General features: G+C 53.1%; 1 protein-coding gene across 1 annotated transcript in view; it reads right to left on the reverse strand.

The window, feature by feature from the left end:
* Positions 1-24,247, reverse strand: part of LOC135245436 (CCR4-NOT transcription complex subunit 4-like) — a 28,709-nt gene that overhangs the window by 3,087 nt on the left and 1,375 nt on the right. The window contains exons 2-12 of the mRNA XM_064318482.1: positions 14,714-14,917; positions 12,675-12,872; positions 12,112-12,198; positions 11,702-11,803; positions 10,917-11,042; positions 10,317-10,441; positions 9,430-9,639; positions 8,714-8,771; positions 7,127-7,382; positions 6,399-6,875; positions 1,609-1,842 (exon numbers count right to left, since the gene is read on the reverse strand). Of these exons, the coding sequence (XP_064174552.1) occupies positions 1,609-1,842; positions 6,399-6,875; positions 7,127-7,382; positions 8,714-8,771; positions 9,430-9,639; positions 10,317-10,441; positions 10,917-11,042; positions 11,702-11,803; positions 12,112-12,198; positions 12,675-12,872; positions 14,714-14,887 (2,047 nt within the window). The 5' untranslated portion in view covers positions 14,888-14,917. The remainder of the gene's footprint in view (positions 1-1,608; positions 1,843-6,398; positions 6,876-7,126; positions 7,383-8,713; positions 8,772-9,429; positions 9,640-10,316; positions 10,442-10,916; positions 11,043-11,701; positions 11,804-12,111; positions 12,199-12,674; positions 12,873-14,713; positions 14,918-24,247) is intronic.

The raw sequence follows: 24,247 nt of genomic DNA on the forward strand, positions 1-24,247 counted from the left end.
CCATCCCCCGTATACTGGGCGCCGTCCTGTTAGGAGTCATTAACAAACATCGCGGGGCAGCCGTCGGGCCTCGATGAGTTCAGACAGCGCTCCAGACCCCTGCCCGCGGGCGACGCCCCCCCCCCGGTTAATGACCTAATTACCGCGCGCTAGGAGCCCGCAGTAACTCCAGCGCTGCTGGGGGGCGCTGGGGGGCGGCGGGGCGGCGCTGAGCCCGTCTCTAATTGGGAGATCGATCCGTCTCAGCGGCTGGCGTTCCCGGCCGGGGTTATTGACGCAGTCGAGGTTGGCGGGCGAAAGCTGACCAGCGAGCGACGCGCAGCGCTCTGCCCTCAGCATAAAGGCTCTCAGAAAGGAGGAAACGTCCGTCAGACGCCGTCAGCCAGCGGAGAGAACGTAAGGCAAACCCGTTTCTCCAACGGCTCACTCAGTCGTCTTCCACTCCTTCCTGTGCCTGTGATTGGCTGCGTCTCATCTCCGCAGATACTGATACTGATCTAGACCGTGAGCTAAACCAGACTGATGACGCACACACACACACACACACACACAGCAGCACATTATTGATTTCTTTTCTTTTCTTTTTGCAGTCAGGACATTTTAGAATGTGGTCCACCAGGTGCAACACAAGTGCAGCGAGAGAAGGAGCCGTTTACTGCACAATCTCTCCCGACACCACACCCTACCCAAACCTACCCGCGCTGTACCCACATGCCGTTCCCCTGCCGGCAGTTCCCTCACATCATCACACACACGTCCCAGCTCCCACGACCACCTCAGAGCCAGAGAGGCACGGCACGGCTGCCCCATTATGACACGCTGCCCCATTATGACACGCTGCCCCATTATGACACGCTGCCCATTATGACACGCTGCCCCATTATGACACGCCACACAATACACCGCAGAAAGATCATTGCTGTCACCCACTCCCGTGTGACCTACATTCAGCATCAATCCAAAACCCCACGAGCGTGTCACGGGATTATTGTGACCGGAGCAGGAAAAACAGGACTGACTCCGCCCACAGCACGAGGCCCCACATACACTTAATGACCAGAGGTGCACAATGTAATGGCCCCTAAGGGTCTGCAGTTACCTAAAATACACAGTGACATGTACGACTCCACCATGCAGTGTGCTCATAACCTGTCATCCACCCCACACCAGAAGCCAGGCTGCTACCGCAGGTAACTCGCTGACTGCACAGATAAAGGGCCTAGCGCACTGCTAGCTCTGTCCTGCTCACTGAGCATGTGCAGCAGTGCGGTGCACTAGGCCGGTGTCAGAGACCTGCTCACCAATCGCGTCGCACAGATGCGACTCTGAACACCTGCAAGAGCAGCACGCACCTGGCACCAAAAAACCCCCAGTGCTTTAAACTCCATCTGCTCTACGGGACAGAGGCACCGATTTGGACGCCAGCCAATCAGAGCAACGTGCGTTTTCCGAAAAAGACAGTCACGTGTCCGGAGAGTAGCGAGACAGTCAAATGAATAGGTCCCTGGCTGTGGTCTGAACCAATCAAACACTTAACTCCCGGCTTTAGTATTTTAGGCCCGGCCAAACTCCGCCCACCTGGGGCCCCAGGCCATTCTGATTGGTTACCTGTGATAATGGCGGGGTCCATCCAGCTGGCCGTCCCGTCCCAGCTTAAACTGTGCGAGACCCCCCCGGGGTGGCCCGGCGCCCCCGTGTGGTTGACGCTGGATGACGAGGATGAGGAGGAGGAGGAAGAAGAGTTTGGCAGGCCCCCGAAGTTGATGTTGATGTTGGGCAGGAGGGCCCGCAGTCCGTCCTGCCACTCTTTCACATTTATACTCTCTACAGAAGCGCTGTTTTCTGTACGGAGAGAGAGAGAGAGAGAGAGAGAGATGGCCTGGTTCAGTGAGAGGAAGATTAGCCCCTCTCTCCCCCTCCCCAAATACCACAACAGACTCACAGCTACGGTCCATGCCCACATCGGTGCCGACTCCCCTATAAGAAACGCCAACGTATTTCAACCTTTCCATTCCTCCTCCAACAGGACAGATGCAGCAGATTGCGCAGGGTCATCAGATAAACCCCCGCCACACTGAGCGTTCAGACAGAGCTGCCATGTTTCTCTCCCGTGGACGCTGTGGTGAGTGAAACCTGCACAGCCTGTACAGCACAGCCCGGACAGCACAGCCCGGACAACACAGCCTGTACAGCACAGCCCGGACAACACAGCCCGTACAGCACAGCCCGGACAACACAGCCCGGACAGCACAGCCCGGACAGCACAGCCCGGCAACACAGCCTGTACAGCACAGCCCGGACAACACAGCCCGTACAGCACAGCCCGGACAGCACAGCCCGGACAGCACAGCCCGGACAACACAGCCTGTACAGCACAGCCCGGACAGCAGAGCCCGGCGAGCGTTCCTCTCCTGCTCGCTCACTGTGGCGTGCGCGTGGCGGCAGGCTGGGCGGAGGTGGAAACCCTGACGCCAGAGCGTTTCCCGAGCGGCGGGCCGGGGGGGCCGGGGGGACGAGGGGGGGGGCAGGGAACCGGTGATTAATGCTGATTAAATGCACATCCCGCTCACAGCACAGGAGGTAAACGTCTGTTTATTTCCCCTTATTTTCCCAGCTCTGCCGTGATCGATGAGGCAAAGGGGGGGGAGGGGATCACCGCGGTAACCGTCCCCAAAATCTCTCAGGTAATCGGTACTGTATATTAGACAGTTAGCCTTCAGCTTCCATGCAGCTGAACCCGAGCACACGGCCTAGCGTGGAGCTCTCAGTGCTAGTTTAAGGAGCGGTGAGGCTCCGGCTCCGCCCCCCTCCCGCTAGCACGGGCACCGCCGCCGGGCTTAATGAACCGCCCCCGTCCCCCTGGAGACGAAACGCTGATGTCATACGGCGGCACGCGATACGCCCTGGTGCCCGCGCCGTTGCCACGGGGACGACCCAGCGCTAAGGCAAGCGAAATATTAAACTGCGTCGGTTCAAAAGCGTCCCGTCTTCGCTGACGCAGACCTTCAGGCTCGCGGTCGTACGCAGCGGGGCGAGAAACGCGCGCCGTGCAAAAAGAAAAAAGCGAAACGCGCAGTTCCCTGCGTCGGCAGGGGAGGGGAGCGCATAAATCACAGAGCTTTACTGACCCGGCTGCACCGGCAAGGTCATCCGCACAAAGCCCATCTACATAGAGAGGGTGAAACCAAAGGGTGCCCTGCTCCCAGTATACCAGCCCCCCTCTGCAGCCTGCTCCTGCAAACCATGCAGTGGCCTTAGCATCCTCACCTGAGCCGCTACCTGCAGCCCCACACAAACATGCAGCTTCCAACAGCGACTCAAACCACCCCGCCCAGGTCCTTCTTAAGATTATTAATCCAGAGAGGGGCCAGCCCCACCAACACAGCTCAGCATCGCAGAGCACAGCCAGTCAGCCAATCATCTGGCTTCAAAGAGGAGCAGCATGTACAGCTGTAGTGTGAGGGGGTCCAGGCCTTGACTGACATTATTAATACAGGAAGACACAAGACAGACACAAAATGGAGGCAAGGGCTGCCAGTCTGGTTATGTTTAATGCATCTAAGATGGGTAAGATACACTTTATTGAGTTTGTCCTGTATTTGACCCACCCTAATTACTTAAGAGCAGTAGGCAGCCACAGTGCAGCGCCCCGGGACCAACTTCAGCTCTGAGGCCAATGCCCTGGTCAAGGGCAGTGGCAGAAGTGTGCCTAACCTGACATGCATGTCTTTCCTTCTATCTATCCATCACACACACTCTCTCTCACACACACACACACACACGCGCGCGCGCGCGCGCATTGTCCACACCCCCTCTTTCATTGAGCTTTTATTTTGGCCATAAACCCCCCCCTCCTAATTTGGAATGCTACCTGTGTTCAAAGGCCTCCCTCACTGCGGCACAGCCCTCCATCACTATGGGAACGGAGAGGTACGGCCGGCTCCACTGTCCCAGTCCTCCTTATTTTAGCCCCCATTTGCATAAAGACTCTTTTTATTTTCAGTTACAGATTCCACCGAGCGGCAGGGGGGCGGGGTAATTTAGCGGGCCGGGTCGACACGAGCCTTCGTCTCCCCGCGCTCCCTCCTCCTCCTCCTCCTCCTCCGTTTCACACGCAATCTGGAAAATAAACCTGCACAGACGCGGCCGCTCAGGAGACGCGCGCGGGCGAGACGGAGGGAGGGGAAACAAACGGAAGCTGGGTTTATGAGACGTTACCGGTGCAGGAGGGGCGATCAGGGTCCCTGTACACCGCGCGCAGAGGACGCACGCAGAGGACGCAAACTCGGCCGGAGAGAGGCCCGGCGCCCGCCTCAAACAGGCAGTCCAGCGCTCTGGAGCGCTAATCTCTCTCCCAGACAAGCTGCTCTGTTTGTGATGGCGGTCTGTAGCAGGCATTACTGAATGTGTTACCATTATCTGCTGCTGCTGTGTACCCCCACCATCCACCCTCCACCCTCTCTCCACGTATGGTCCATCTCCAGGCCTGGAAGAAGGGTGCTACACGAGACCAGCTGGTGATGAGGTCGCATCCCACAGCTCCCCACACACAGAGGGGGGAGGGCTCACAGAACCATAGCACTAGCGTCACTCTCCCATCCGCCTCTCACAGACAGGATGACGGGACGTGTGGCCATGAACACGAACACGGTCAGATGCGGGACGGACCCTGAGCCCGGGGGCGGCTAGCGTAGATTTCAGCCACAAAGCCAGTGATTGGACGGCAGACAGTGGCTCCACCCCACTGACAAAAGGCCATGCCTCTGCCGTCACAAAAAAAAAAAAAGCCTGAATGTTGAGGAAAGCCACAAAGACATACCTCCAAAATAAAAATAATAATAAAAACCAGAATGTCATTGTGTTACTGACTGAAATTGGCACACAAATTTGTTTCCTGCTTTTACAGCAATGGACAGCCTTTAAGCAAAACAGCGCAATGCACTCTGGGATTGCGGGCTCCCGGGTCCAGAGCCCCCCATTCTGAAGCGCCGTGTATGCAGGGGAGCGGCTCTCATGGTCGTTAGTGTATCTGCATTCCACTGAGCGCCTCGGTTCCACATCAAATCAGCGACTGGCCACTGAGTGAGCCCCTGAGTACGGCTCAAGGGAAGCACAACAACTGGACTGGGCTGCCACCCAGTGGTGAGACGGTGAACTGATCCTCTTTTTTTCCCCACCAACCGCAAACGAAAAAAAAACCCAACAATGCAAGCAGCGACCAGTCAAATGTCTTGACTGTACTCAATGTACTTTGGATGCTATTCAGTCAAATTCAGAATATTATCCAGCATTTTGCACAATTCATACTGTGAATAAGTCGGAGCTCAGGCCGCTTTTGAAGCACAGCTGACTGACTAATCCCCCTGCCCCAGGGAGCACTCTCAGCCTCTCAGGTCTGCGTGGATTTAACTGAGCCGCGGAGAGGGAAATAAGGCCTGATGCCATCATCTCGGCACAAAAGCTTGAATCGAGTGCAAAAAAACCCCCCAAAAAACATTCAAGCCCGCTTGCAGAGTCATTCAGTGCAGAAAAAACATAATTGCTTTCTGAAAAGAGCAAATAAATGCCTGCAGTCTGAAACGTGCTCCTAGCAGTCAAAGGACAAAACCTGTTTGACATGCAGGCGGTTTCTAAAAGATGGCGAATCAGATGGCGGTAATTCACTAAAGCAGGTTTATAAGACACCGTCACTTCAGCATACGCACTTGTCCGTTAAGAGCCATTTCCGGCCAGGTAAAAAAACAGACTTTTTGAATTTTCCTAAGAATTCTGTGACGGTTGCATTTGGCAGCGCAGGGAGAGCTGACCCTGCGTTCAGACAGTCGATAAGCGCAGTTTACTCCCATCTGAGGGGTATTGATCTGCGGAAGAGGCAGCGACTCCTGCTAGAATCGAAGGCCCTGAGAGGACCAGCGACCGGCCATTAGGAGGGAAATGGGGCCCAGGAGAGGGGAGTCAGCCCAGACCGACCTGCCGCTGTGACTGTGACCCTACAGAGGAGATCCTACAGCACGCAGGAGATGCATTTACACAGAGCTCCACACCATACATCACCACATGTACCCCTAAACATCACCATATGTACCCCAAAACCCTCTTACATCACCACATGTACCTCTAAACATCACCCATGTACAAACTTTCACACATGTACCCCTAAACATCACCACATGTACCCCAAAACCCTCTTACATCACCACATGTACCCCAAAACCCTCTTACATCACCACATGTACCCCAAAACCCTCTTACATCACCACATGTACCCCTAAATCCTCCGACATCACCCATGTACCCCTAAACCCTCCCACAATATCCATGTAACCCAAAACCCTCCCCAACCACCCATGTACCCCAAATCCCTCCCACAGTACCCAAGTACTGCAAAACCCCCTCACCTGTGATGGGTATCCCTCCTAGCCCTGTACTGTGCTGTGCCGACAAACTCAAGTCCAAGAAATTGCTATTTGAGGCGGCGTTGGCCGCGTGGTTCAAGTGCGCCAGGTTGTTTCGGGAGGGCAGCCCCATCCAGGGGTGGCGGGGGCGCTGGCCGGGGAAGCTGAAGGAGCTGAAGACGGCCCGGTGCTGGAGCTGGGAGAAGCGCGGGGGCAGGCCCGAGTTTGGGAAGTGGGCGTTGGGGGGCGGGAGGCCGGAGCGGGGCAGGCCCTTGGCGGGGAGGCCGTGCAGGGGACTGTGGAGCGCGCCGGGCGACAGCGGGCCCTGGTCCTGCACCGACAGCTCCTTCTCGATCAGGTCGGCCAGCGCCTTGCGCGTGATGTCGAACGGGTCGAACCCCAGGTCGTCCTCCTGCTGCTTGGAGGAGCCGAACCCGAACGCCGCCTGCCAGTCTGTGGACGACGACACGGGGATGGTGTCTGAGGAGGAGACGGAGCAGAGAGACCGCTGAGAGACCACAGAGAGACTCAAGACTAGTAACATAAGAACCAGGTGTTTAGCAGACACCCTCTTATCCAGCTACTTATTGAATTTTTTTACATAGCATCCAATTATGCAGGCATCCATTTTGAAGCAATGCAGGTTAAGCGTCTTGCTCAAGGGCGCAATGGCAGTGTTCCTAAGTGAGAAACGAACCAGCAACCTTCAGGTTATAAGGCCAGGTCTCTACCTGAAGTGAAGAGGCTCTGGGGCTCGGGGGCGGTGGGCCAATCAGAGCTGGCCTGGGGGGAGCTGGGGAAGGGGGGCAGGCCGCTGGGGATGGGGTTGGGGTGCCGGAAGTTGCTGTTGTCGGAGAAGAGCGACTGGGACTCGGCCGCCGCCCCCTCGAACGGGGACCGAGCCGTCAGGTCCGACACGCTGATGGGGACCACCAGGGCGGGCCTGGGGAGCCCCGGGGGGGGCGAGGGGGAGTCCCGGCTGCTGATCTGTAGAGAGAAACACAGGCAGCACAGTGTTAATTAACCCTACTGCTCATCTACAGAGAGAAACACAGCTTTAAACCTACTGCTGATCTACAGAGAGAAACACAGGCAGCACAGCTTTAATTACCCCTACTGCTGAGCTACAGAGAGAAACACAGGCAGCACAGCTTTAATTACCCCTACTGCTCATCTACAGAGAGAAACACAGGCAGCACAGTGTTAATTAACCCTACTGCTCATCTACAGAGAGAAACACAGGCAGCACAGCTTTAATTAACCCTACTGCTCATCTACAGAGAGAAACACAGGCACCACAGTGTTAATTAACCCTAGTGCTGCTGATCTACAGAGAGAAACACAGGCAGCACAGCTTTAATGAACCCTACTGCTGATCTACAGGGAGAAACACAGGCAGCACAGCTTTAATTAACCCTACTGCTGATCTACAGAGAGAAACACAGGCAGCACAGCTTTAATTAACCCTACTGCTCATCTACAGAGAGAAACACAGCTTTAACCCTACTGCTCATCTACAGAGAGAAACACAGGCAGCACAGCTTTAATTAACCCTACTGCTCATCTACAGAGAGAAACACAGGCAGCACAGCTTTAATTAACCCTACTGCTCATCTACAAGAGAAACACAGGCAGCACAGCTTTAATTAACCCTACTGCTCATCTACAGAGAGAAACACAGGCAGCACAGCTTTAATTACCCCTACTGCTGATCTACAAGAGAAACACAGGCAGCACAGCTTTAATTAACCCTACTGCTCATCTACAGAGAGAAACACAGGCAGCACAGCTTTAATTAACCCTACTGCTCATCTACAGAGAGAAACACAGGCAGCACAGCTTTAACTACCCCTACTGCTCATCTACAGAGAGAAACACAGGCACCACAGTGTTAATTAACCCTAGTGCTGCTGATCTACAGGGAGAAACACAGGCAGCACAGCTTTAAATAACCCTAAACCCTATTGGCTTTTACTTAATCTGGGTTGCTTTTATTCATTTTAGCTTTAATCTTGTTTTCATTTCTTTTGTTTCCTGTGAGGCATTTTTGGGTGCAAATTAGTTGGTTGTGTGAAACGTGCTATAAAAACAAAGCTTATTCCCAACACTAGTACAAAAGTATTTTCCCCCTCTGCAAACCGAAACCTTTCAATTAATATGTGACTGTGCTGCGGGTGTCTCAGATGAATACACAAAAAACAGCTCTGAATTTATGTGTCCAATTTAAAACATCACACCATAAACCAAGCTGTTTGAGTAAACCGCAAACAAACATTAAAAAAAACGAGAGAAATCGAAAAGAACATAATTACTCTCACCTGTTGTAAATTTTCGCCGTTTCCTATACTTATGGATTCCGGCGGTTTGTCGCTGGGGCTGGGGAGGAAGGAGAAAAGCAGGGACTCAGAACAGAACAGCGTGTCAATCTAACGCTCTGTCGGCACACGGCCGTGTGTGTCACTGCGTCCCGCTTTTCACAGAAACACACCAGCACAGGGACATCCCTGAGTACAAACCAGGGCAAACTCAGCAGCTGACATACAGACAACACGCATCTTCTACACAAGAGATATACCAAACTATGTGCCTGTGCTATGCTGAAATCTAAACAAACAAAAACACAGTGTTGATACCACAGGCTTTGAGGTCTTGGCAATGAAAGAGAACGTGGTTACGCAACTACCCCACATGTCCTCATGAACCTCCTGTGTGCGTAACAGTGTCAGTGTGCACAGCGCTGCTAGCAAGGCCTACATGGAACGGGCTCAGCATGCAGGGTGCTCAGGGTCACCAGTTTATGACTGACAGCCGTGTGGAGCAGTGCTGAGGGGGCGGAGCTTAACGCTGCCGGTCAGCACAAACTGTGCAGCGTGAGGAGGAAACTGAAAATGTTCAGGGAATGCATGGACGTCACATGACCTACCCTGGACCCTGGACCCTGACCTACTGAGCAGACACTGCAGCCCCTGGGCGAGACATTGACGGAACTTCCTGTAGAGACAGGAAGCTGGGGCGGCGGCGGGGGCGGAGGTACCTGGCGGGGTCGCAGTTGGAGGAGAAGGGGGAGAGGGCGGCCCCGGGGCCCAGGCCCAGCTCGCCGTCGGGCCCGTCCGGGGTCATGTGCTCCGAGTCGGAGCAGCCGTCCGGCAGCGGCGGCGTCTTGCGGTGCTCCGGGGCCAGCCCATTGGCCGTCTTCCCCGAGCCCTGTAACGATGGCCACGCCTCTTTGCCGCCGCTGTTGGCCCTGCGCCGGCAGAATGAAGCACAAAAACGTCATGCTGGGCGGAGCCACCGCACACCCAACAACCTGAACCAATCACAGCGCTTCGCTCTAGATCAACGTGTTCCGACTCATCAGGTCAAAGAGTGACAGCACACGGCTCCCCTGGCTCCGCCCACATGGAGGTTACATCACCGAGTGGACACGCTTCCTGAGTGATGTCAGAGGGCACGGCCCTTGATTAGCAGACAGAATTTTACCCCGCGGTGCCAAATCAGCACTTGAAACGCAAACATCACATGACACCGGCGGTGCCACCGAGGCCGTCTCCTCTCCCACACACACACACACACACACACACGCCGCCTCGGTGCAGACGCATCCAGCGCTCGGCAATTAGCCGGTAATTTCTCCCCCTGTTCAAGCCGAGCCGACCGAGCGCGGAAACAGACGCGGCAGAGTTATTAAACGTAATGAGCTGGCCGGCTGCGTCGGCTCCTGACGGGAGCGCAGCGTTTGAGAGCTCCAGCCCTCTCCACCTACCAGCCCTGTCCACGGCCCAGAGAGCACAGCACTGCCTTTATTCAGTACTGTAGGTGTGGCCATTAGATTCAGAACTGTAGGGGGGTTAAGTGTGCCATAGTGAGGCAGGTATGGGCGTGGTCAGGTAGGTGTGTGCAGGTAAGGGGGCGGAGCAGCACCTTTGTGAAGAGCCTGATTTGCCCTTGGTCTTCTCCCCTCCCCCGGCTGAGGTCTGTAGTAAGCTGGGGTTCATTTTGTAGAGCTCCTGTAAAAGCTTCTGCTCATACTCCTGGTGCTTCCCCGCCTGCAGAACACACACACACACACACACACACACACACGCGCACACACACGCACGCACACAGACACACACACACACACACACACACGTACGCATACACACACACACAAATACACAAACACACAGACACATACACACAAACAAAGTCATATACAATTTGCCCATCAATTTTCCATCCTTAAAATGGAATGATGCAATTATACACTGCGATTCTAACTTATTTTAAAATGATTCAATATGAAAATAAAATCAAGCAAGAAATCACTAAAAACAGAGGAGAAAATTATATTGCTTCTGATGGATCTGTAAAGATATTTCAGCCTGTCGCTGGAGCGGTTCTGATCTGTGTTGTCTGCAGGAGGAGCAGGAGGGCGTAAGGTCACAGGGTGAGGGCGATGCACCCCACTTCTTGTTCGATAAAACCCCCGACGTGAAGCCTTTCTGCCGAACGGCCCAGAGGAGGAGCGAAGGCTCGTACCTGCATCTCCTCCTTAGTGAAGCTGGCCGCCTCGTCCCCCAGCTCGTGCAGGTACATGCAGTCCGGTTTGGGGCACTGCATGCTCTTCAGAAAGTAGCTGCAGTATTTCGTTGTACCTAAAGAGGCCTGGGAGAGGAGGCGAGAGAGGAAGAATTAAAGGAGCTTCTGGAAACCATGGATACCGTTTCCCACCCCTCCCACTGACCCCATCAGCCAATCAACAGCGAGAGGTCAGGCAGCTCTTTATCACAAAAGGCCGGTGAGACAAGACTTGCTGACAATCATATTAATAACAACAGTGACAGCGTCAGTTTCACATCCACTTTACACCTTGAGCACACAGCCGGACAGCTGGGTAAAGCTCCTGGGTACGCCCATCACCCCACACCGTGTCTTTAAGTGCAGGTACTCCACACAAGTCATTTTCACATCAGAACATCAATCCCAGGTGAGTCAGCTGAGCTCCAAACGCATTAGCAGGGGAAAGAAGTTTAGAGACAGACACCTTGGCACACAGCACAGATTCCACAAAGCTACCAGATACCCAGCTCCACATATTCAACATTAAAAAAAAATTCTGCATCTCCAATGGAGAAAGCCTTATGGACATTCATTAATGGGCATAACCAAGGACAATACAGTGGCAAAGGACAGCTCTGTAGTAGGCCACACCTCCTTATGAATATTCATAAACTGTAATATGGTGACACACACAGGAAACGAAGGAGCAGATAATCTGGTTGGTCAAAAGAATCTGTGGCACCCGACTCCCCTGTGACACGCACCTTAAGCGTCCTTCCGTCCACTACTACATTGTTGACGCACTGTATAGCTCTGAGCGCGTCTTCGGACCGAATGTACGTGACATAGGCACTGGCACTAGGACCCTGGGGATAAAAACACACCGTCAACGTCAACAAACACTGCGCCAAGACCCTCGTCAGAGAAACACTTCTGCTTGTTATTTGGCAAGTATGACACAGGTCATACTCTCATCACATGTAAGACTGAGTGTGCACATCACGAGGATTGTGTTACACTATAGTCACATACATCTGCTAGCGTAGCGTAGCATGCATGTAGTGCTATTCAGGACACATGGCTGTGGTTTAAAAATAAAAACAAGCCTTTTATCCTTTGCCCCGCCAAACCAGCCGTCAATCATCCCCAACGGGAGGAGGTCCCGCCCCTTTACCTGTGAACCGGCGTAGGATGTGCTGTTGTTGATCACCACTTTGTGGATTTTCCCAAACTTCCCGAAATATTCCGGCCTCTTCAGCACCTGGACAGGAGCGGACAGGGCGGAGGTAAGGCGAAGCCGCTTGGCCATATTTAACCCCACACACGTCACAGGGAGATTTCAAAAGGACTCGCATCGCACAGGAAAACCCAACCCTTCCTTTAGAGTCCCTCAGTGTGGTGCAGCAGGAGTCTCAACACTTCCCCAGAGGCATTTGTTAGCTGAGGATCCTCGGGGAAGGGGGGGGGGGTAGTATTTACGGAAGAGCCCCGTTTCTGTCGGAAGCATTAGGAGTGGGAGCAGCGAGACCCGGCAGGGGCCCAATCCCCTTTACGGGGGAGCGGAGAGAGGAAGAACAGACCCGCGGAGGGAGAGAACCAGGCCGAATTCGCAGCAAATGCAATTTGATGAAAATGACTGTCTGGTACAAATAATTTCTGACACATTAATAACCACAGAAGAAGGTAACAGGGGCTAGAAGAAGCCCCTGAACCTTAGTTTTGGGGGGGGGGTCTTACCTCGGGGTCGGCCAGCCTCTGGGACAGGCCCACCACGAACACTAGGTTCCTCTGCACCACGCGCACGCTGGCCAGGTGCTTCCTGTTCTCCGTCATCTTCTGCTTGCGCTCGTTCTGCTTCTGCTTCTTCTCGTTCTTTATCCTCTGCAGCTCCTCCTGGGACAGCGGCTTGTACACCGCCGGGTCTTCTGGGTAAGGCTGCCGTGAGGAAAGGGGGCAGGGTGCCAGATTAGGACCCTGAGCTCAGGGAGGTCACACCAAACATGCCTGCAGAAGTTTCAGGCGCCCCCCTTTTTTTTGGTTAATTAAGGAGAACAGGCCGTCCACTCTCATGACATATTTTTCACTTTAGTCAGTTAGGGGGGCACAGCAGAGAGGGTTACAGACAGCAATGACATCACGGTATAGAAGGTGCGGTGATGGAGAGATGCATGACTACAGACTGCACCCCAGTCCCACCCCTGCATCTCTCTCTCTCTCTCTCTCTCTCTCTCTGTCCTCTCTCTCTCCTCCTCCTCTCGCAGACCTGCCGTGGGAACCGAGGGGCACTGGAGAGGAGGACGGGGCGGAATGATGGATTGGCTCCCCGAGGAGTTTCAGTTCCACTCCTATCTTCCAGCAGCGCTTCTGTCAAACGCGGCTAATTTACTTCTGATTACCAGCAGGAACCTCGCTGCGCTGCATATTATGTATGAGCTGTAAAGTTTTATTTATTACTATCTTTTTTTTTTTTTTACTTACGGCATTTATTTATGTTTTAAATGCAGCCTGCCTTGTATCCCAGCAAAGTTTGAGCCTCGCTTCCTACATTAGTGACTCAATAAATAAAAAAACTGTAGCTGGTTGTTTGGTGCAGTTTTGGAAACAGAAGCCATTCATCTTAGCTGCCACTTCCAAAAATGGCAGGAACCCTTCCAGACTAATGTGTTGATGTAGTGAACTGGAAACTCAGTATATTTGCTGCTAAGAAAGTGCTGCTTTCTCAAAAGTATCGCCTTCAGTCTTATGACAAAGCCTTGGCTGTATTTGTATAGTAGTTGTAAATCAAACTACTGTCATTTATGTATTTGTTGAAGTTACGTCACTCTGTGCTGGTCAATTCACCTGCACATACTGCGGAAAGAATATCCTTTTAGGAGACAACTCAGTCTACCTACTAAAAAGATAATCATTAAACCTTTAGGACTTGTGGCTCAACAGGACTGGTAAACACCATTTAAAATCGTACACATTGTACCCTAGGTGAGCTGTGCATAGCAGGTTGTGATGCCATGTAGTCCTGTACTGTGCTGTAGGGGCAGCTGTACCGTGCTGCAGCTGGCGTGCAGGCGGCAGCAGCACCTTTCGGCAGGCGGGGCAGGGGGGCAGGTCAGGGGCAGTACCTTGGGGAGGGGCAGGGGCTGGGGGCAGTACCTTGGGGCAGGGGTCGGGACAGGGGCAGTACCTTGGGGAGGGGGCGGGCTGGGGCAGACTGGGGCGGGGGGGCAGGTGGCACCTTGAGGGGCGGGGCGGGGCAGGTCAGGGCAGTACCTTGGGTAGGGGGCAGGGGCTGGGGCAGGTCGGGGCAGTACCTTGGGGGCAGGGGCAAGGCAGGCTGGGGGCAGGTTGGAGGGGCATGGTACCTTGGGGTAGGGGGCAGGGGCTGGGGGCAGGTGGGGGCAGTACCTTGCAGGGGGCAGGGGGAGGTCAGGGCAGTACTTTGGGTAGGGGCAGGGTGGGGGCAGTACCTTGGGGCAGGGCGGGCAGGGGCAGTCGGCAGGCGGGGCAGGGGGCAGGTCAGGGGCAGTACTTGGGGCAGGGGGTAGGGGGCAGGGGCTGGGGGCAGGGGCAGTACCTTGGGGCAGGGGGCAGGTCAGGGCAGACTTGGCAGGCAGGGCAGGCGGGCAGTACCTTCGGCAGGGCAGGGCAGGCAGGGCAGTACCTTCGGCAGGGGGGGCAGGGGCAGGTCGGGGGCAGTACCTTGGGGCAGGGGGCAGGGGCTGGGGGCAGGTCGGGGGCAGTACCTTGGGGCGGGGCAGGGGGCGGGGCAGGGGCAGTACCTTTCGGCAGGCGGGGCAGAGCCCGTTCTCGTCGGTGCGGATACGGTGCCAGCAGAAGCGGCAGATCTGGTAGCCGCAGGTGCAGGGGAAGAAGTTGACGTCGTCGATCTCCAGGGGCTCCATGCACAGCGGGCACTCCATGGAGTCGTCCTTAACCTCAGGGCTGCGGGACATCCTACGGTACGGCCAATGGGTGCGGCGGGGCTGGGGGGGGGACATTACAAATGAACAACCAGGAAGCAGAAGCTATAAATTAAAAGGAAGAGAGAGAAAACGAGGAGGCAAGACTTGTTCCTCAGGGTGAACCTGCTGGAGTCGCACTTTGTTTGTTAAATGAAGATCTCCCAGCCAATCCTTTTTCTACAGCCCAAGACCTCATGCAGGCTTCACCGCCCCCCCACAACCCCTCCGGGCGGCCGGCCCCCGTTTAAAAGAGACAAATGAAGCCTACGGAAGAATGAGGGGCTGGCCTCCTCCCCCCCCCTGCGTTTTCTCCTCATTCTACCTGTCCTCTGTTCTTCTGCCTGACTGCACCCAGATCGCTAGCGTCGCGTGTGGCTCTGGGTGCACCCGTCCCACAAACACAGACGCCGAGCGCAGCAGCGCATGCAAGAGGGAGAGAGAGAGAGAAACCACCGTCACTGGTTCCACGGCTGCACAGCAAACACGCCGCGTGTCGGTGAACTCCGTGGTTTTAAAAGACCTGAATATAACACACACCACAGGGATGAATACACTTGGGCTACACAAACCGGATACAAAAATATTTCCAGTATTATCTTAGTTAACGGGTTTTACTGGACTATGTAAACCAGTCCTTAAGAGCTGCACAGCACAGCTGTCATCATCCAGAGTGGACAGAGCTCACAAAGAATAAAGTTATTTATTCAATCAGAAAAACGTGTAGCGGAAGATGACGAGACTGTAGGCTGTGGCCTGGAGCCAGAGAGCTGTGACTGAACATGGCGCAGGTCCACCATTCTGCCCTGCAGCCAGGTACGGAATCAAGGCCTGGAGCCTCCAGGTCGCATCACCTGAGACACAACGAGCTCGGTACCGAAACGAGCCATCTCACCCCCTCACAACCCCCCCGCCCCCGCCCCGACCCAACCCCCCTCCACCCTCAATTATTTCATCAGCACCTGACAGTGTGATGTGCAGCGGGAAGCTACAGGCACCCGCTGGTATTTTTAGCCCCAGATCTTAATTTATATAAATAATCTGGCAGGCATCTTACCGGGCTGATTAACTCCTGTCAGACGGGCTGAATCACAACCCTAACCCAGCACACCACCGAGCGACTCCTCCGTCAGTCCCCCCCCCCCCATCTGCGATGAGCAGACGTCTGAAAGGAGGGGGGGGGACTGAGTCACTGTGTGGATTACTGGGCCCGCGATGTGACCTCACACTGGACCTTTAATTGGCCCGATCCACAGGCACCCACTTCAGCGCACAAGCTGGCACTTCGGCGAGGAACAATTTCCTTAACAGAACAATAAACACTCGCAGCACCCGGCCCAGTCTCTGCAGAGCGATGGGGAATCAGGGCCTCTGAACAGGAACACCAGTAAAATAGGACATTGCTTCCGGACCTAAGCAGAAATCGGGGGGAGAAATAGCTGCCCTGGAGTTTAAATTTTGCATGTCGCAGCTGGAAAGGTTCTAATTCTCTAAATTTATTTCACTTTCTGTACATGTGCTCCTTGCTTGTTAAAAGTTTCTAGTCCCCCCCCCCACTCCCCCTTTTCAATGGGAGTGCTGTTCACACCGCACACGCAGGACTGTGTTAGGCTGGAAGATCATTAGCCATGAGGTATGTGCGCTCGCATTCTCACTCAGCCACCAGCCACACGCTGGCTAAACATGGCCCCAGCCGTAATGAAGGGGACAGGGCAGCTGATTTCACTCCAAACCTTTTCCCAAGTCTCACCCCCAAAGCCCCTTTTTGAGCCGAGACGGGGGGGGGGGGGTACGTAGACCGCGGGACCGTCCCACAGACAGGGGGGTGCAGCGGTGCCAGGACATGGCCCCTGCACGGGGAATGCCGAGTGGAGGGAGGGCAGCCTGCTAAAAATAAGCTGTCCCCCTGCCCAGCTTCAGGAGGGGGGCGGAGCCAGTCCCAGTTCTCTCTTTAAAGGGAAGAGGAGAGGAGACCGGACAGGACCGGAGGGAAGGGGGGGGGGGGCGTCTGCCCCTTACCATGCCCTCCTGGCCCACATTTAGGATTACCAGAGCCAGCCGACCTGCCCACCATATGTTGAGCACATCCGAGTGAAATCTATCTACTGGGGGGGGGGACTGTTTACTCAGACATGCTCTGAGCCTTATTATAGTGCACCCCAAACAGTGCTAAGTATGCTAACTCCATACAGGACGGAGTGTCAGGACGGAGTGTGGCACAGTGGGTAAGGAACTGCGCTTGTAACCGAAAGGTCGCAGGTTCGAATCCCGGGTAAGGACACTGCCGTTGTACCTGAGCAGTAATTAACCTGCATTCTGTAGTTAATCCGCATAAATGGATACAAGTAAAGTGCTATGTGTGTGAATGCCCTGGAATAAGGCTCTGTAAATGCCATAAGAAATGTAAATACAGTGCTGAGTGAACACACACAGGGGCTACAGTCAGCATTAAATGCTAACGTCATACAGTGTTGACAGGACATACACAGGTTATAGACAGCATTAAATGCTAACTGCACACATACTGTAGTTGAGCACCGGACACACAGGCAGCAGTAAAGTGCCCTGTGGGTTGCCACACTGGACACACAGGCAGCAGTAAAGTGCACTCTGGGTTGCCACACTGGACACACAGGCAGCAGTAAAGTGCCCTGTGGGTTGCCACACTGGACACACAGGCAGCAGTAAAGTGCGCTCTGGGTTGCCACACTGGACACACACAGGCAGCAGTAAAGTGCCCTGTGGGTTGCCACACTGGACACACAGGCAGCAGTAAAGATCGCTCTGGGTTGCCACACTGGACACACACAGGCAGCAGTAAAGTGCCCTGTGGGTTGCCACACTGGACACACACAGGCAGCAGTAAAGTGCCCTGTGGGTTGCCACACTGGACACACACAGGCAGCAGTAAAGTGCTCTCTGGGTTGCCACACTGGACACACACAGGCAGCAGTAAAGTGCACTCTGGGTTGCCACACTGGACACACACAGGCAGCAGTAAAGTGCCCTGTGGGTTGCCACACTGGACACACACAGGCAGCAGTAAAGTGCTCTCTGGGTTGCCACACTGGACACACACAGGCAGCAGTAAAGTGCCCTGTGGGTTGCCACACTGGACACACACAGGCAGCAGTAAAGTGCCCTGTGGGTTGCCACACTGGACACACACAGGCAGCAGTAAAGTGCCCTGTGGGTTGCCACACTGGACACACACAGGCAGCAGTAAAGTGCGCTCTGGGTTGCCACACTGGACACACACAGGCAGCAGTAAAGTGCGCTCTGGGTTGCCACACTGGACACACACAGGCAGCAGTAAAGTGCGCTCTGGGTTGCCACGCCGGCTGGCGAGGGGAAAGGCTCCACGTCGCCCCGGCGGCTCTGTTGACACGGCCGCTGGCCGGGGGCCAAGCAGGAGGCGCATGACGGGCTTCGCCGTCTGAGACAAACAGACCGGCGGCAGCAGGGCCGAGAGCACACTGAGCGCGTGCAGTGGCTTGGCGAGCTGCGCGGAACTACGGCGCTAACTCTGACCCCCCGCTCCCCGCTCCCCAGACTCTGCGGCCTCCGGCTCGCCCAGCCAGTCGCCCCCCCCCCAGACACTGAGCTCTGGGGAAAACACACCGATGCTGGGTGACTGACCCTAAAAACAGCGCTGGTGGTGACAATACCAGGACCGCGCAAACAGAGAGACCAGCCATGGACATGGAAAATAATTAGACGCACAGAACCGAATGGTGGGACTGCCAGCGCCCAGCACCCAGGGCCAGGTCTGAAACAGCCTGACTACTGCGTCCTCAAATATAAAGCATATCATCCAGGGATTTGAAGTAGCCTACACTTCAATTTTGCCTTAACTTAACAACCCTTCTTATCCAGTGTCAACTTACATACTGAACAGTAGGCAAGTAAGCTGTTTGGGACATGGCCAAAATTTTCTCACAATGTTGCTGCCATCGTTATAATACTAACAAAACATACCAGTAACGTTATTAGAACATTCTGCCTGTGGTGAAAACAGGGCGGTCCACCTGCAGGGGAAACGTCACGTAGCCTGCGCAGCAGAGGGTAATAAATCCTGCTGAACTTCGGCCCGACGCACTGCCTGCCTGAGCCCGCAGGACACGGGCAGCAAACAGCTGCTTCAGACCCCGCACGGCCAAAAGCGCTACTTCCTCAATCTCCACGGCTGCGGTCGCTAGCAGGCGTTCCCACGGTTACGCTGGTCTTTAAACAGAACCCAATCAGGGTACAGTGAGCACACAGCAGTCCACCGCCACCATGGCTGGACCCAGGACGGCGGCGGCAGAGGTGATTCACCACTGTGAAGATGACATCACCAGCAGGTTTATCCTGTACCTAAACACACACGCAGCGCAGTCACCTGCCCCTTCCGCCCTACTGTCCCTCCGTTTCTATGAGAATGAGGACGAGCCAACCCAAACCTTCAAGCGGGTCCTCCCACTCCCATTCGGTTACAGTGAGGAGGCGAACTGGATCATTCCACGGCCTCTATGAATGGGGGGGGGGGACTTTCTTAACTAGGTGAGCAGAGAGCTTCAGCTCGGAACAGGGAACTGTCTTCATACACACACAGCCCATCATCACAGCCCCTAGAACGTCCTGCTTTCTGAAAAATAAAAAATACAGCGCTGCCCGCAATGCAAAGGGCGTTCTGTCAGAGGACGTTTCTGCTCAGGAAAATCTGACGACGCACAAAAAAAAAACAAGATCCAGGACAGGATCGGCTCCGTCCTCACAGATAACACAGATCACGTGACCCCGCCGGCGAGATCCCAGCTCTCCTGCAGATTCAGGCTCAGATTGGGCCTGCAGGAGGAGGAGGAGGAGGAGGAGGAGTGCCCGGGATGCGGCCCAAGCAGCTGAACAAAAGACAGCAGCATAACTGTACATCAGCAAATATTCAAGATCCAGCGCAGGACACAGCCAAAGCTACTCAAGTGGTAATTTCACTGCGAAGGGCATCTGTACAGCAACTTCAACCCAATAAATCACACCGGTCAATTTATAAATCTACCCTGTGTGACTGATCAGTCCAAAAGGCTCAAGTCCAAAAACTTCATTACTTCAACATTTTAAAGCAATCAAAATGCAAGGCCCTATTATGGTTACAGTATAACAAAGCATTTGGCATGCATGCCATTTTCTAATGCTATTGTCGTAATGCTGAGGGGTCTAACTCTCTACAAGTGCTTCAACACGTCAGACAGCCTCTAAAGACTTGGGAACACAGTCTGGGTAGGAATTCTGGGAAGTAAACACACACTTTGCCTTCTTAGCTCCAAAAGGGCAAATGACATAAAGATCAATGTGTTGTAAATATTCAGGCAGACTCTGTTGCTGTAGGCCGGGCCTGTCCGCAGTGCCCTAATGTGTCAAGGGGAGAAAGAAAAAAATCCAAGGTCACGATAGGAGTTTGAAGGAACCAGGAGAGGTCAGGCACCAAAAACTCTCCGCGTTTCACACACATTTCATTACGGCTGCTTCACATATGGAAACTCAGCAATTCCGGGAGACGGACTGCGCGAGATCACGACAACTCAAACGGATCCCTCCAGCGCCTCACTTCCTGTCTGACGCCACGGCTGTGTAACGGCACGCAGTGCGCCCGACGGCACCCGTCCCACCAAACCTCCGCACCACGCACTGCGCCCACAACACGCTGCGTGCTCATTCCAAGACATAAAAAAGGGCCTTTCACCCTAACCCAAAGCAGCTGTCAACTTGATAAACCTTAGGACTCTGCTCCTATTCTTTTTTTTTTTTTTTACCCATAATCCACTCAGTCCTTAAAACACTGTCCTTGGTTAAAGAGTAAGCAGGTCCGCTCTAGTACAGCTTGAATAATGATACACCTCTGTATCACTACAAAGCAGTTACAGTGCCGTAAAAGATTCTATGGTAAAAGACCATTTACCACAGAATGCCCCTGGCAGAGGAATCTAATTATACAACTCGGTTTGAGTTACAAACATTCAGTTTGCGGACAGTTTGAGGGAAGTGCTCTGCACTGACAACTCATAACTAATAATAATATTCATTAAGTAATGATGGGAAAGGTTTATTTTTATAGCCAGCAGTAAAACACCCTGTAACACTCATGTCACATGACTTAAGCTAAGGCATTATGGCCATCGCTCGGCTTGACAGCAGACTTCCTCATAAAACCACAAGCGACTGCTAGAAGTGGCGTTGGCAAGCCAACAGGGGGCACTCTTCTCTCTGGAGCAAATGAACCCCAGTGCCCCCAGCACAGTGACGGGGACACAGAGCTGTAGGAGGCGTTGTCCTTTGGATGAGGCGTTAAGGATCGAATTTAGATGTGGGCACTAAAAATCCCTGTGCCGTTCAAAGTGGCGGGCATCATTTGGCCAACTTGTCATTACCCCCATGTTAGCTTAATGCACTCTGAGGGGGGGGGGGGGCATTTGTTCAGTATATGCCTGGCTCAGCGGCTCATTGGCTGACCCCCCTGACTGACTGGACTGCACTTCAACCTAGAGCCTGAGAGCCCATTTACACTCATATCTGATACAGCTGACAATGTCTTATTTCTGTATATCTGATACACGTGGCCGTCTGGTCAAGCTTGACTTCTTTAACGCGGCTCTGAAGCCGGTTATTACGGGAAGTTATTTTTAACAGAAGATTGTTGGCGATGGAAGTAAATGCACGCAAGTCGTATTTACGCTCAGATCTGACACAGTCAGAATTCAACCCAGGCCAGCCCCTGATGCGATTCAAAACCGATTCGGACAAATCTGATCCACGTCCCATTTCTTGTATTTAGACATAAATCAACTAATATGATAAGAATCTGATTGGTAAAGAAATCATATATATGTGGCATAAAGAGAGTGCATCCAGGGCCTGACATGAAACATTGGACTGTGGAAGAAAGACACGGTGCACCAAACGGTAACAAGCCAAACCGGCATTCTGCTTTAAAACCCAAGATGATGGAGGCGCTTTGCATATTTTCAATAATCTTAACGGGACAAGGGTTTAGAGCTGTGCGCCACAAGCAAACCAATTTGGGGAAACTGTCACATAACCTTCAGACATGACAACTGTGCAGCAACAGTAGCCAACTGGAGTGTTGACAGCAGCAGTCTGACCAATGGGAGCTGTCCTACTGTGGAACCTGATGATGTCACCAGATTCTGAATGCACTCTGAAAACTCTCATTGGTCAGTTCACTGTCGGGACTATTCATAAGGATCCAGCCCTCCGGAACTTTGAAGCGAACTGCGCTGTTCCACACGACGGTTATTCCCCCCAACCCTGGATGAGCGCGAGTGAGCACGAGCGTCACATCCTCTGACCTGTGACCGCACGGTCAAAGAGGCAGTGACAATACGCAGGAGGAAAGGAAAAAGAAAAAAACAAAAAAACAAACATCACAGGCCAAGTCAGGAAGGTACAATTTCCACAGTGATGCAGGCAGACTCAAATTCCAGGGCATAAAGGCTACTGCCCATCTCCAGGGAAGATAAGGGCAATGCTATTCCCATGACACACTCCACTTAAGGGCAGAATTTGAGTAAGGCTACCCAGAAACCACATCAGAACACAAGGTACAAGGAACACACCGGCACTAGCCTAACATACAAACAAGGACCGAAACCTGGAATTGCATCACTCCAAAACCACTCAAACAATCAAGGGGTTGAACTTGCCCTTTCACTTTTGCAATTATTATTCCTCTTCACTCCACACCTTCCGGCAGAAGGTTAAGAATAATGATGCCTGAGTCGTCATTTACAAAAAGAGGTGCAGCACCAAACACACTTACCGCAAGTATAATGTTAGGGCCAACTGCTGCATGCACAACTTCCTAGTCAAAAAATGGCTTCCGTGAAAACACAAACGCACAAAAACACAAATATGCGCCATGACCTGAATGCCTCCACTACCCTGAAAAACAATAAAACCACTCAACCACAGGTATGTATAATTTCACACATTTTCAGCAAAGCCTCAGGAACCTCAATGGCAATGTGGCACCAGTCGTTTATCGCCTGGTTAAAATCAAACAGAAGCACTGCAGTTGATGTCAATCAAACTGACCACAAGTGCACCCCTTTAAAAGTGTCCCAGTGGACACTTAATAGGTTATGTCTGGAAGTGAAAGGGAGAAAATAAATCAGGCTGGTCACAAATGGAAGTCATCGAGGGGGGGGGGGGGGTTTAAGAATGCGTCCGTTGTCACAACCCCATTAAGAGTCCTGTCCAACTACGGTTCGGTTGGAACCCCCCCAAAAGAAAGGGGGGGAAAAACAGGATGTCATCTGTTCCAGTAAGACATCAGGGTGCAGGCAGCAGAGAGGTTCTGACAGTGCGATCTTAAAAAGGCCCAAAATCTCCTTCGCTTCTAAGATGGACAATTTACCACTTCAATTTCAGACTTGGGGACTGCCTGAGACAGCGTCTGCCAACAGCACATAGACGGCCCTGCTGCACGCCATCGATCAAAATCAGCAGAAACAAACCGACATGCCTTGCGCATATGCACCCAGACACCGGCAGCGGGATTCACAACACAGCCCTGTCAAGTGAACCTCCTTCCCAATGCCCACTGCCTTCAGTGCCAAGAGAAAGCCAGGAAAGCAGACTGACTCATGCTCGTGGAGCTGGCCGAACTGATCGCAACAGGGTCAGAATGGAGTACACTTTGCTGGATCCATATCCTGTCATCCATCGTTTAATCCGTCAGCAAAATCACACTATCTTTTCCAGACACAGTGAAATCTCCCAGGACATCAGTGTGCCTCAGCTTATTAATGAATTCTAACGATTTCGTTGTAAACACACATTGAAAATACAGTAATGTGCAATGAAGATCATTTCATATGGGAATACTCTGCCATGCACTTCAAGTCATAAGTCCAAGCCGGGCTTTAACTACAGGAGAGGGTATGGAATTTCTGTGCACGTGTAAACGACGGCTATGAGAACAATATCATATATCATGTCATCTGTCCCAGTTAGACACTGGGACAAGAGGGCAACTACATCTTGAGCACAGTCACGGCAGCAACATGTAGCTATATGATCGAACCACTACGATGACTTAAGTCTAAATTACGTGCAAGAACCTTTTGAAACCATTCCCATCGTTGCCTATACAGCTGACACTAAGACAGACATTAGAATCACCACAAAATATCGCACACGCTCCACCCGCTCTTTGCAAGCATAGCATAGCTTAGAAATGGGCTAAACTAACATGATTTTCGCCGTTTAAAAATACCTGCAAGACACAATGGCCAGCTAACTAATTAATTAACAATTAAACATAATTTTTTACATCTGGACAACTACTGACAGGAACGT

This window comes from Anguilla rostrata, chromosome 19 (assembly GCF_018555375.3).
Source record: "Anguilla rostrata isolate EN2019 chromosome 19, ASM1855537v3, whole genome shotgun sequence".
Lineage (NCBI taxonomy): Eukaryota > Metazoa > Chordata > Actinopteri > Anguilliformes > Anguillidae > Anguilla > Anguilla rostrata.